This window comes from Charadrius vociferus, unplaced genomic scaffold (assembly GCF_000708025.1).
Source record: "Charadrius vociferus isolate BGI_N301 unplaced genomic scaffold, ASM70802v2 scaffold54, whole genome shotgun sequence".
NCBI lineage: Eukaryota > Metazoa > Chordata > Aves > Charadriiformes > Charadriidae > Charadrius > Charadrius vociferus.
The window spans coordinates 3,977,778-3,991,759 of record NW_009648350.1 but is presented as its reverse complement, the minus strand read 5'-3'; the positions used below and the strand labels follow the sequence as shown (position 1 = coordinate 3,991,759).

General features: G+C 39.6%; 1 protein-coding gene across 2 annotated transcripts in view; it reads right to left on the bottom strand.

The window, feature by feature from the left end:
* YWHAE (tyrosine 3-monooxygenase/tryptophan 5-monooxygenase activation protein, epsilon) overlaps nucleotides 1-2,455 on the bottom strand; it is a 12,738-nt gene extending 10,283 nt beyond the window's left edge. Inside the window, exon 1 of one of the 2 annotated variants that reach the window (XM_009885166.1) lies at nucleotides 2,256-2,455. In XM_009885166.1, the coding sequence (XP_009883468.1) occupies nucleotides 2,256-2,453 (198 nt within the window). In that variant the 5' untranslated portion in view covers nucleotides 2,454-2,455. The remainder of the gene's footprint in view (nucleotides 1-2,255) is intronic. The other variant, XM_009885167.1, reaches the window with a different exon arrangement.
* Between the last annotated feature and the right edge of the window lie 11,527 nt (nucleotides 2,456-13,982).

Below are 13,982 nucleotides of genomic sequence, written 5' to 3'. Positions count from 1 at the left end.
TGTCAACAGGGCAGCTGTGCTACTGTCCCAGCAGTAGCAGTGAGAAGCATCATCCAAACCTCTGCAGTATGTTCTCCAGGCCCTTATTGCTCCTGTGCCACCTTGCCAAAGTCTTTAACATTCTCCTTACAGTAGATGCTAACTTACAAGAAGTCTCCCAGCAGCTACAAATGGGATCTGGTCTTCAGCTACAGACAATACATAGAAGCCTCTTGGAAAACACAGGCTAGAGTTGAGCAGACACTAGTCTTTCTCCAGTACCAAACTACATTACAGTTCTCCATAGCCCTCTTCCACATAAAGCAACTATGATAGCTATTCCCTTTAAGGATTTAACGGCTGAAGATAGCGTTGGCATGGCACTGCACTTCGTGTGGCCTCTCTCTAGGTACTTCAAAGACTACATATATATATTTCTTGCACACCAGTCTGCTCTACATAGTACTTGCTCTCTTTACAAAGAGAGATGCAGAACAACGCCTTTTTTATGGTCCTTTCAGAAACAAGAAAAAAGTCTTTCCTCTCTTAAAGGATTTTTGGCAGAAGATAGCCAAAAACTCTGTGCAAAAAAACCCCTGGAAGCACAAAGTCTAAGACAAATTTAAACAATCATCAGATAGCTATTGTCTTATTTTATATGTTCTCTTAGAAAGATTTTAAACACCCATCAAGAAACGGTATTTGGGACTGTATGTAACTGGCAGAGCCTCATCCCATCAGCATGCCAACATAAAATTAGAAACTCACAACTTTAACAATTCCATGGAGCAACAGAAACCGTGTGAGTCAACAGAAAGTAGTCCAGAGCCATTCCTGAGAAAAGATTTCCAAGCCAACATCATTTCCATTGGTGGTATATGAATCAGTGCCAGGTGATATAATAGACTTCAGTGTTTCTCTGGAAGTGAAGATCTGAACCATGTGGAGGCACTTGTCCTCAAATAACGGAGATTAAGTCTCTGCAGAAATGTGTGGGATTTAAATAGCATGGGAGCATGCCTGCTCCGTGCTAAACCATCATTTAAGGAAGGGGGGGGGAACAACAACTCACTCACTGTTCTAATAGCTGAAGGTTTCATTAGCCCTCACCGATGAAAGTCAAAGCTTGCTCCAAGTTCTCCATTTTAGGTAAAGTTGCACAGACTGACTAGACTCAGCATGAAGTTATGTGCATCAATTTTTCCCCCTCTCAAGAGAGAGAAAATAGCAAAGCCCTAGAGGTTATTACACATGCAAGTTTCACAGCTGAGATGACCATGACATCTTAGCATCCCCCATCCCCAGGAACATGCAGTGCTTTATCTCAAATTGACTGCTTTAACTGCTATCAGTGTAACTGACCAGCTTAGGGACAAGAAAAAGAAAATCTGTATTTTAAGAACTAAACCCTGTCAGAGAATCCATACTATCTCAGCACTCATTTCAACGCAGACATAGCTGTCTGAGCTAGTAATAGGCCTGCCAGTTGAATTGTACGAGACCAGCTAGGCAACTATTCTTTGCTGTCACCCAACAGCTAAGCACTTAGTTCACAGCAACTCCTGCCAACTTTTCATCTGGAGGAAAAAGTAACAAAACAAGGCCAGTGTACATGAAATGCAATCACAGTGATAAAAGACAAGGTAAAGGAGTCAAAGAAAGCGGCCGTTTGGCTTACACTTGCCTATGTTTATGCCAGGAACAACACCAAAGATCCCTCCCAGTGTTGGCATTTCAACCAACAGTGTTAGTATTTTGAAGTCTGTAGGACAGAGTACTGCAATAGCACCAAGTGTCAAAGTCTGTGTGAGCCAAAGCAGCTTATCAGAAGTAGAAGCTTAACAGCCAAACACCCCCTTTGACATGGTTAATTTTCCAATAAAAAAAAAGTTGCTTGGGACAAGTCAGGTTGGAAGGTAAAGAATAAGGCCTCCTAAGCACATGCAGCCTCACACTTGAGTAAGCAGGGAAGAAACGAAGTGCCAGTGCAGTTCAAATACTCAGCAGATACGTTGATACACTGAGGGAAAAGCCCTCCCTTTCTCCTTTGAGTCTACTGCCCTTTTGAGTGTTTACACAAACACACCCAACCTCTCCCCTTCACCAAGTGTATTTATTCTCCAGACAAGGAACAAACTTCATCCTTTCAAGACTGTCACCTTATCACAGCTGACCACCCTGCAGGCAATCTAGAATACCACGGCAGCTTATAGCAAAGGTAACAAAACTGGACCTTAACTAAATGGCATTATGCCGCAACACCAACTATATCTTACCATTTGCCGATATTCCCGAATCATTTTTAATTTATCTTCTCCACCTTTGTTTTCTTCTTTCTGTTCAATGCTGCTGATTATTCTCCAGGAAGCTCTTCTGGCTCCAATCACGTTTTTATATGCAACAGAAAGCAGGTTTCTTTCTTCCACTGTCAACTCCACATCCATTCCAGCCACTTTCTTCATTGATTCAACCATTTCTAGGAGGAAAAGGTCAGACAATTATTCTCATAGCTAAAGCATCTTTCAAACCATTCAACAGAAGCTGTACATTAATGACAGCTTACGAAAATAAGCTCCCTCCTCCTTTCATACACAGTTATTCCTCACTTTTATACTGGAATGTTCCAAACAAATCAATGAGCATGTACACAAAGGAAATATCTGATGTTCTTTTAAATGCATTTGACAAGGGTCCCCAAAAAAAAAAATCTTTAGAGATAGCTGGTTTGGGTTTTGATTTTTTTTTTTTGAGACAGACAAAAAGGATTCAGCATTAGCAGCAAACACATTTTTCACAGTGGATAATAGTTACCAGTACAATCCTACAGGAACACATGTTCTTCGAAGTGCTTCAGAAAAGGCACTGAATAGTGAGAAAATCATGAGCAAATATAAGCTACCTTTCAGCACAGTGAGGATAAACTGAAGAATACAGAATGCTCCACTGATTTTTCAACTCGGCTATACTATAACATGGTAATTAACAAAAAAAAAAAAAAATCCAGATTTGAGTAGATGTAGAGAACTATAAGTACTGTTATTAGGGAAACACATTAAAGTTCCAAGTCAAAACCACCGAAAGAAAAAGTATGTGCTTGGAGAAGTAACAAAAAAGTCATCCTGAGGATAATAACCAGAGCAACCATATCCACTCATGCCAAGCAGCTGTTTACACTGAAAAGTAACACACAAAATATAAATTTATGCTTTAAACCTTTTGAAAAGGGCTTCTAAACTTGAGCTTAAAAAAATTACTAAATATGTATTTTATATACTCAAGTGGCAGCAAAAGCTTAAACTACTTAAGGAAGGTTACAATCCTTTCACTACCTAACCACACTATGATTGCTTGTGACATTAGAAAAATAAAAGTTGAAAATGTTAAATATACACTAATTGAGAGCCTAGTATGAGACATTCAGGAATCATAGGTTTTGTCCTGCCACACAGTGCTTCAGTTCATTCACCATTTTCCTTCCAGCTTCTAGAACTGGTGGGAATCCCACATACAGAAAACAAGACCATTAATGAATTAAGACTAAGCCATAACTACCCCATCTACTCAACAGGACAACTGTTTCATAGCTATCTGCCAGGTAGAGTGAAACTAGAATGACACAGATTCATACAGTCATTTAGGTTGGAAAAGGCCCTTAAGATTGAGTCAAATATACTTAGCTTCTGCCAAAAGCACGACGATGTGATTAGGCTGCGGCTCCCACAATACAATGATTTACTATTCTGTGGCCTATTTACCTTGCCCACTCATCATCCCTCCCCCATCGTTCTACCTCCTTATGTTCTGCTGTGCCATGGCAGCACAAGCAACGAGGAACTAATGAAGCTTAACTGTCAATTTTTCTCCTCTGGTGCCAAAACTCAATATCATAATAGGCATAAGCTATTTCAGCAATGGAACTGTAGGCTCAATCTTCTTCCCTGGCAGGAACAATGTTATCAGTCTCCAACAGGTCTCCATATGTGTAGGACAAAATTTTATAGTGGTTCTATTCTTACCAGAAGCAGAAAAAAAAGTCCCTACCTCTACCAGTATATTTTGCTAGACTTTTCCAAATCTCAGAAAGTAACAAAAAATCCAAATATTTGATAAAACTTTCACAAACCACCCTACTATTATCAAGTGAACTGTTTTTGCTGAAGACTTGCCCAAAGAGTTGCCCAACACCACTCTACACACATACAGTTAATATTAACATAAGCATGCAGTACTGTAATTTAAGCTAGTTAGAAGTTAAAGGCAATACGATATAGTTACAATATGCAACTTAAATAATGCAGGCACTATGACTTATTTCCTGAAGGGTGACTCTACTAGCTATACAAAGAACTTAACCCCCGTAGTTTAAAGAATTTACAGCTTTGAAGTAAATTATCTTGTATTTTGAAGTTTCTTAAAACAGCAAGCTACAGCCAAGATGATGTGCCTGACAGTGACAATTTTTGTGAACAAAGATGACAAACGGGAATTAACACTTGCAGTCTCTGCTACTTGGGTACCTTTGCCAAGCTCCAGCAAGAAATGCAGGGCTCATCTTTAAGCTTAATGTTTAACTGCCCTCAGATAATAGGAGTACTTGAAACTGCACTACATCTACAGTTTAAGAAATTTACCTGTATTTGTGAATGCACAGCCCTCCCTTCAGCCATTAGCTGTAGAAGTTCAGAAGCTGAAGAGATATCCTCTATGTAAATACGAATAATTTAGTAAATACAAATCATTTAAAGTGTAGAAAGAGGAGGGGGTAGTCACGCCATGCTATTTATCTATGATGCTCATTCCCAGACATCCACTATCAATCTGAGTATCTTTGGTCTGACCCAGTATGACCATAATGCATTAATCAAACACACATAATTTTACATATGTGGCAGAGTTCACTAACCAAGATCACATTAACTTTGTCTCATTAGATCTCCTCCGAAGTTACGAAAGCCAGAGGAAACCTAGTAATGCTTAACACCTTCTCTGGAACTGGCAGGTTTCTGAAGTACACCATGTCTTTTTCAATTACACTTGAAACATTGTGCACCCTACAGTCATATAGCAACACAAAGATTACAGAAGACCTAGCTTTTCTTTAAAACAGAGTTTATATTCTTCTGTGCTTACCAACTGGTTTTAACTACAGAGCATTTCAGTCATAGTCATACTAAGGGTTGTACTGCAACACTTCTATAGATATCCTGCTTCTTGATGAAGTAAAGTAACTATTCACACTTACATAATAAACAATGATACACGTGTAATAATTACTCCAGAGGTGTAGAGGTAAGAAACATGTACAGAAACAGTTTCCAAGATCTTCTAGCCTGTATCAGGAAATTACAACAACTAGGAAAAAAATGAGCAAATTTGTCAACCGTACTACAGGTTTCCTTCGTAATCTCTTCCCTAGAAGCAGATTTGTCCAACATGCCAAGTCAAAAGAAAAAAATATACACAAGACTTGCTGTTTCCTGTGAACGATTATCTGATTCTCAGAGCACACTCAAACATATCATTACAAATGTAATCAATTGCTTAGCTTCTGCAGGATTTTATCCATTGCCAGTCTAAACACCTACAAGCCCTTGAAACAGAGGTCCAACATCTCTGCACACTGGGGGCTAATTAAATTTAAGCTGAGCAATGGCTTTTACAGAGGCATACCCAAGACCCAGTCCTACAAGAAGCACAGCCTCTATCAGTACATACTAGTCCTGCTGCATCTCTTCAGTCTTCTGCAAAGAAGGTCATTAACTATCATCTTGTAGAACCACCATAACCACAGAAACAATGGTGCCAAAAGAAAAGTCAACTGCTCAGAACAACTACTAGAAAACAGGCCTTGTCATGCCAAGACTTTTACAGCCATGAGTTGTTAATAAGCCAAAGATTTTTTGCCAAGTGACAGCCATCAAGAATAAGATGCTGAAGGGGTGTGGGGGGAAGCGCCCAAGGTTTCCTACATTTGTGCTGAAGCACAAAATCCTCAAGCTTCAGCAACTCTTCATACTAGGCACATGCTCTCTTTTCATACACTGATGAAGGAAACTGAAAGGTCTTCTCTTCAAAATCTTAATCCTGTTACTAGTTAAATACACAACCACAGATTAAGATCTCGCCCATAAACAAGTGTCTTACCCAAAGAGAAAAGATTGATCAGCCTACCCACTAAGCTCTTGGAGAAAAACACTTCTAGTTTAGTAAAGAGCCCAATTTTACTCACAATACAAGAAGTCTCGGCTGGTATTTCAACAAGACAAAATAATATTATGCATATACCTTGGTCTTCCATGGTAAAGCCATAATCCAGCCCTGAAAGTTTAAGCCTGGTGAATAATCTTAATAACTCAGGCAATACAAAAGCGAGAGGACAGCATATCTGTATCTATTCTCCAATAGAAAACTAATTCTATACAAAAATAAAGCCATATACGCCTGCCAACAGAACAAATATTTTATATTTTAAGTACAGCTTCACCCATCTGGAAGGTTCCACAAGGAGGTGAAAAGCTCAGAGACCACTCACGACAACATACAAGTCTGAGATGACATTTCAGTAAGAAGGATTACTGCAGTAATGTCAACTCATTGCATACACAATCCGGAGATGCTTACACTGCATTATGGAAAAAATAGTGTTGTGCAGATTCAAAAAAACAAGAGATTGTCATTTAAGTGGTTAAGTTCCAGCCTTTCAGTTGACTGTGGCTGTCACCTTATTATGCTACTGTCAGATCATGCCACCACCAGAGCAGGAAATCCCAAAAGTGTAAAATGTGGAAGGATAGGGGAATATTCTGGAGAATGACATGCTTGCCCTAGATTTATACCCTTTCCCAGGCATTTGCTTTTGGTTGTTGTAAGAATATACAAAACTGATCAGACCAAATGTCTATTTATTGTGGTATTTCTTATGAAAAATAAGCATTTAACTGAGACTCAAAACAATTGCCTAAGGATACCTCAAAACTATAATAATGCCCGTGCCATTTTTTAAGTTCCTACATTCTACTAGTCTGATTAAGCTTGGCTCCTCACTGCAAATACTGCTGACTCACCTCCAGCCAGTGCAGACTAACAGTAGGGGCGCACACGCATTGCTTGTAAAACACAAAGGATTTGAACAGTGGTCCCCACTACACTGAGTGCTACCTACAGAAGATTTTTTTTAAAAACAGGCTGGTATGTGGCTTGGGATTAGGGTTTTCTTGTTTTAATATGAAAGACAAAGATTATCCCTTAGTCTAAACTAAAAAGTAACGGGGAAGTTTACAAGTGATGAGAAGCATACGTTTGACAACCACCTACTAGGGGCCAACCCACAGAATTTGTCCAAAGGGCACAGTGGATAAGGACACTTACTAGTTCACAAAATAAAGAATGCCTCTTTACCAGACAAAGATGAGAAGCTAAGTATTTGTTGCTTCTCAAACTCTAGAAACCCAAGCAACTCAGGGGAACTGGAATGCCTCTGTGTAAGGAAATATGGAAACAGGTGATGTACAGCAAATTTAGTGGAAAGACTAAAAACCCTTCCCAATATATGACACAAAACTTAAGAAACAGTAGACCATACCAAAGGAGTAACCAAGTATCTGACAGTTGTACCAAAGCCTGTGCTGGTAACAGAACCTACCTGGCGTAAACAAGGGCTGATGCACTAAAGAAGAGAACCCGCTGGGGCAAAACTACAGTATCAGCAACCTCTAGTTCAGATATCATATTGCCCTTAAAAGTCCCTCACTAACTACGATGCTACAGTGTCTGATTTTTTTTGTTTAGGAAGCCTCTAGTTACATAGCATACGATGGGGCACTCCTAATATGATTTTCAACAATACACAGATCCTACTTCAACCCTACTGTGGAAGTAACTATCCCGTGCCACCGCACACACTGGTTCAAGATTACTGCAGGAAAAATAAGAGCTAGAAAAATCTGTTAGTGGTGTGCCTAACTACCAAAAGAGGAACTGGGTAAGTGAGAAAGCTTGCTAAAATAAGAACAGAAAAAAGAGCTTGCTGAGTAAAGGTAGAATGGAGATGACTTGATGGTCAGCATACTGAAGACTCAAATCAAAATGAACCTTAGGAAAAACCAGAAGGTGGCATTCTTAAATGCTATGAAGTTAACGGTAGCAGAAGCACAGCACTTCAGAAAACTGAAGTCATGTTTTAAGTTTAATCCTTTCTATTCCCCTTATCTAAAAGGAATGAAGCAGATGATCTTCAAGCTTATAAGCTACTGCTCAATACCTATTTCAGCATTTCAGGAGCTAAAAGCTGCCAATCAGCATCCGGTGTGAGGTGAGGATGTGAAGAATACAGCAGAAAAACACACGTGTTCACCACAAAAGATAGTGCACTATAACCAGTATTCAAAGAAGGCTGAGCACAAGTACTAGTCTTGTACTTTTTCATTCTTGGAATGAACCAAAGATGATCAGTAGCAAGTCAGAAGAGCTCAAAATAAAGTATCTGATCCTAAACTGCTGTCTATAACCTCTCAGTCAAGACTCTTAGCAGCAGCAAATACAAAGTGGCTAACAATTTTCAAGAAGGGTTCCAGCAGACACTCAGGAGGAACTACAGAACCATTAACCTAACGCTCACAAGGGGTCAAGTTAACAGGAGTTACATAAAAAACCTAAATGACTTGGTATATGCATAAACAGTAAGTTGCAGAGAATCGCCTTCTCTAAACATAAGTAATGCCTCACAGATCTATTGTGATGCTTCGAATGAGTCAAGCATATGGACAAGGAAGACATGATTGATATAGTCTACCTGGATTTCCCAAAGGCATTTGACAAGGTCCCTCACCCAAGGTTCTTTAAGGAACTCAACTGCCATGGGATAGGAAGCAAAGTCCTCACACGGATAAACACTTGGCTGAAAGACAGGAAACAGGGTATGAATATAAGACTCGAGTGTTCAGAATGGAGAAGGATCACCAGTGGAATCACACAGTGATCTGTGCTGGGAAGCATGCTAACGTTTGTAAGCGACTCAGAAAAATGAAAGCAAATAGTAAGTACTAATTTAGTAGTAGCAGCAAACTGCTAAGAACAAACACAAAGACAAAATAGAGCTGAAGAAATATGGGCAAGCGTATTTTCTCCATTAAGTTATGAGTGTAACTGTGAAGATTAATGCCCACAGATTGTATTTTCCCCCGAGAACTGTATGCCTTTACCTGGCATCAGCGAACATCATTCTATCCACTACAAATTCAAGCCAAGAGAAGGTAGGCTTGTCTTCTCATCCATTAGGAACTCTTCTTCTGAACACAGTATTACATAGTCTGTGTTAGGTTCTTCTCTTAAGATATCCTGCATTTGGCAAGTAAGACTTAAGAAACGGCTAAACCAGTCCAGCAGCTTGCAGGGAGGTGGGCGGGTGGTTTTCCTCTCTATCCGTATGAATTTCATCATGCCAGCTCAACACCACTTTGACCTCTCAACTGGCTGATTCAGGTCACCAGCTCAGAAAAAAAAAAATCTTGCTTGTAATTTAGAGAACTGAACTGGCTCCCAGGGTCAGACTAGAACCCAAGTAAACATCAGAAATAGCCAGGGAAGAGAGGACATCCCTCTTTCAACAGTGAGATGTCAGATTAGCTCACCTCACTTCGCAGCACTGCACCTTTAGTTTCTAAAAGCTTAAAATAAACACAATATTTATGCTTACACCCCACATAATTTTTTTTCAATTTTTCTTCAAAGGTCTTCATGGGCTTGGAGCACCCCAAGTAGATTATTACAGGCAATCAAATGCAGGGTTCAACTACCAAGGTACTAAAAATTGTTAATAATATCTTAAATCCCTATCTAGAGCATGCTACGCTTATCACAATGTACGAGTTTTATACAAACGAGCATAAAGGAACCTTACAACTATATTCCCAGAAGTTAAAACAACTGACAGGTAGAGGGTGAAAAATACCAAAGAATATCCATCCTACACAGTGGCTTAAACTATAATTTTGTGGCAAAAGCAGCAGGTTATACTGCTATTCCTTGTGTAAGGTTTATGACAGCTGGTGCAGACAAGACACTTCCAGCATTTGGCTGCATGACTGCAATGTACAGTTCTACAAAGCATACTTGTACTTTTATGCACTTGCAGAAATACACAAGTTAAAGCCAAATTATCCAAGCAACAGTTGTATTTTCTGCATAATCAACCCTATAGACTATCACAAGTCTTTCTTGCAGCAAGAACATGATTTCTAAGTCATCACTATCATCTCTTCAAGCTGTGAACATATGCTTTCCTGAATAAAAGAGGGTTTCTCCAGCATTTGTAACAAAAACTTTAGTTTGAAAGCAAACATAGGCAAATCTAAGACTGAGCCTCCTCACGCATTTCTCTCCTTGATTCAGATCTGCTACTATGTAGTCTTGTAATACAAGCAACTCAAGTGTACTCGAGTGCAATGGACACAAACTCAGCTTCTGGACTCCTTGGAGAGAACCAACCCATCTAATTTTAGATGTCCGTCTCCTTTTGTTGCTCTTGGTACCTCAGGAGATTCAAGGCGGCCATTATAGAAAAGGGCCCTCTCTCACACAACTCTTCATGATCAGAAGTCAATTTTTATGGCCCAGTATGTAAACGTTAATCATTTTAAAAAATTAACAATTCCTCCAACATTGTCTTGGCCATATGGTACCTCACATTCCTACACTTCTTGGGGATACGCTGAGTTTTTTTCTGCCTTTTAGCACTTTCACATCTACCCAATTCAGAGACAAAGAGCAGTGATACCCCATGACACTACAACAGTAAGACCTTTGACAGGTGTAATTACTAACCATTAACGTGGACAAAAGCAAAAAATAAAACCCACCAAAAAAAATCTCATGTGCTTCACATTTGCTTGAAAGAGACAGGTCCTCTGCAAACCGAAATTAATATACAACTTAAATTCTAATTTGCGACATAGTTCATTGATTGATTCTTCATTAAGCTGAAATTTCAAGACCTGTTACTACAAGACAATTATTTCTATAATGGGTTCAAATTCTGAATTAAGTCCACTGCTGCACACCTTACTGCCTTCATAATAAAGATGCATTTCCCTGATAGACAAATCGTAAAAACATAGGAGTCAGCTGTTAGCTTGCTACATTGGGAGCCAGGAGAGCTGTCAAATAGGGGTTTTTTTTCTTCTCACCTGTACCATGACCTATCATCTGGTTTTGGGGGGAAAAAAGCCACACCTATTTCTCCTCACTTAAGTTATACCATATCTAGATTTGAAGCCATATACTTCAAGACCTGTAGCGCAAAACTGCTGTTTAGTATCCACTTGCTGTCTACCTTGTATTGTAGCATGTTTCTCACCCAATTAAAAGAAAGATGTTACCCAACTTCCACAACGAACGTGTGAACACAATGGTTTCGACACTCAGCAGCAGTCTACAGGAATGTAGATACACACACTCTCTTGATATAAGGAACTCAAACGCTAGTAAGGTAATTTCACAAACCAACGCAATGTTGCCCACTCTAATTGTTTTCCAAAAAAAGACAATTTATAGTTATGTATTACTGTAGTAATAACAGTCTCCTCACAAAGCTTCCTGTATTGTAAGTAAGCTTTCTGGCATTTTGTGATTTGTCATGACATGTCTAAGTAGATCTGTAAAGATAGTCAGACACCCAAATCTCTTAATATCTCCAGAGATCAGGGCTTAAGTGCTACTTACACTGCAGAAGTACCTAGAAAGTTGTCCCCTTAATCTGGGCCAATATACTGAGGACAGTACAGACACAGGCCTAGATTTCCAACAATTCACAAGTACAGCCTCCAAGACTTTGTAAATTCCGTAAGTGGGTCAGGTAAGTAACACCAAAGCAGCTAGTCAAATGCCCACCATAAGTGCTGCTATAAATGCCGTGAACCATATATAAAAAACAACCCACCACACACCACTCTCTTAAAGTCTCAAGGAGAAAGAATATGGGACAGAACTTAACGCTATCCTAGCACTGAACACAAAAAATTGTCATTCCACACTCATATTCAAGTTACACAAGAGATTTGTATTCCAATGTATTTGTACTTACCATCACACCATTTTGCATGTGCCAATTAATAGCTGTGACCTTACGATCGTGTATCTCAAAGATCAAAGTGAAGAGCAAAATTAAGAATCACTTAACACTTTCACCATACTGCTTCCCACACAATTTAGTTCACAGAATTATTTAACAGTCTCAGCTACAATCTTGGCAGAACTGCTGTATTTCATATAAACAAGAACAAATTATGCCAGTAATTTTTAATTGTTTCAGGTGAACAAGAATACAGAATTAGATGCTAAAACTGTACCTACAGTACATATTCTTCCAGCCCATAAACGTGAAAGACACGCATTTAGACCAGCCAGCAGAATTAGGGGGTGCACCTTACATGTGTTTAGCCAACTTGATTCCAAAGAATTTTGGAAGTCTGAAAACCACAGCATTGCTCGATTTAAACATGACAACTTCAAGTTTTGTGTTCCCTCCTAAAATGATAACAGTCTCCTTACCATTCAGAAGCAATATATCATAAGTAGTCTTTTACATTTTGATCTAGCCAACTTGTTTCGCAAACATCCACGATACTGGTAGAATAGAAAATCCATCAAGGGAAATGCTGCACCAAGGCAATCCCTACTAATCAATTTTTATTAGTTGACAGGAAGTCTAATTGTTTTGCACTGCAGATCTCTACAACGGGGTAGCGTCTGATTACTTTCTAAAGAACTGATTTACCACCGACTTAAGAAAACACCAGAAAGACAGTCATGCCTCAAAAGCTCCCAATGAATCCTCCAGGATGTTGGCCAAGCATCCATCCTGGGTTTCCACTCAAACCAAAGCCAACACTTTCAGTTGCACTGACTCATCCATACCAGGTGGAGAACCCTTTCCTCCCTACTCACCAAACCAAGTCCAGGAATGATGCTGGAATTGGGACTGGGGATCAGGGGGAAGGAAATGCATCTTCCCATCTCCCAGTCTTTAGAGTAGGCAATAAGATACTGAAAAAAAAAAAAACCAACCCACCAGAAGCTGCACGCTTACTGTGGACTATGGAATTGCATACATCCCTCCACTCAAGTCAATTAACTTGTACGCCAATGTCTGGTGTTTTGGGGGCATTTTTTTTCCTGTAAGTCCATACAGTTACTGTGGAGACTGTTTGATTTGTCTCATTTAGTGGAATTCTTGGTTCTACCTTATTTCCCTACTGGAACTGTCACAGAAGGGAGCCTTATTTAGGCCTTCCTTTTTTGTTGTAGCTTCTATTTTCCTCCCAAAAACATGCATTTTTCAGATGTTTTGCAATAGTGCTACCTGAAGCTTTCTAAACACAATTCAGTAAAAATATGTAATTTGGCAAGAACTTAATCATGTTGTCTATGAAAATTATGAACAGAAAGTATCTGGAGTGTCTTCTGTCCTTTAAGTGAAGTGTAACATCACACTTTTTACATACAATGGTATTTATTTCACTTTCAATGAATAAACATAAGGTCTTAGGGCAAAAGTAACAGTCCCAGAAGAGTAACTTCATCGAGAAAATTAAAGGCCCTTTCTATTATATGCAAGGGCAACACGTTTAAAAAAAACAGTTGCAAAACAGAAATTTCGGGGGCAACAGACACCATCCAGGGCTGCCAGTTCCTCCCCTCTACCACCTCTTCCCCAGATATGAAATGACCAGGCACAGCACACAAACTTACAGGTGAAAAAGGATGAAAAGACGACGCTGGAAAAGTAAAATGAGCTGTAATAATTTCTACCGCATAATGAAAGCGTATACATTTTCTTCAGGCAATTAAGTATCACGTACACGATCCCTCCAGGGTGAGAGCTCGCTCTCTCTGGGTTTACCAGGGGCAGCACTATCTCCAACCGTAGGCAAAGGAGGAGAAAGAAAAGCCCTAGCCCCCTCCCCCGGGACCCAATACGGCGAGCAAGCCTCTCCCCAGCATCGCCT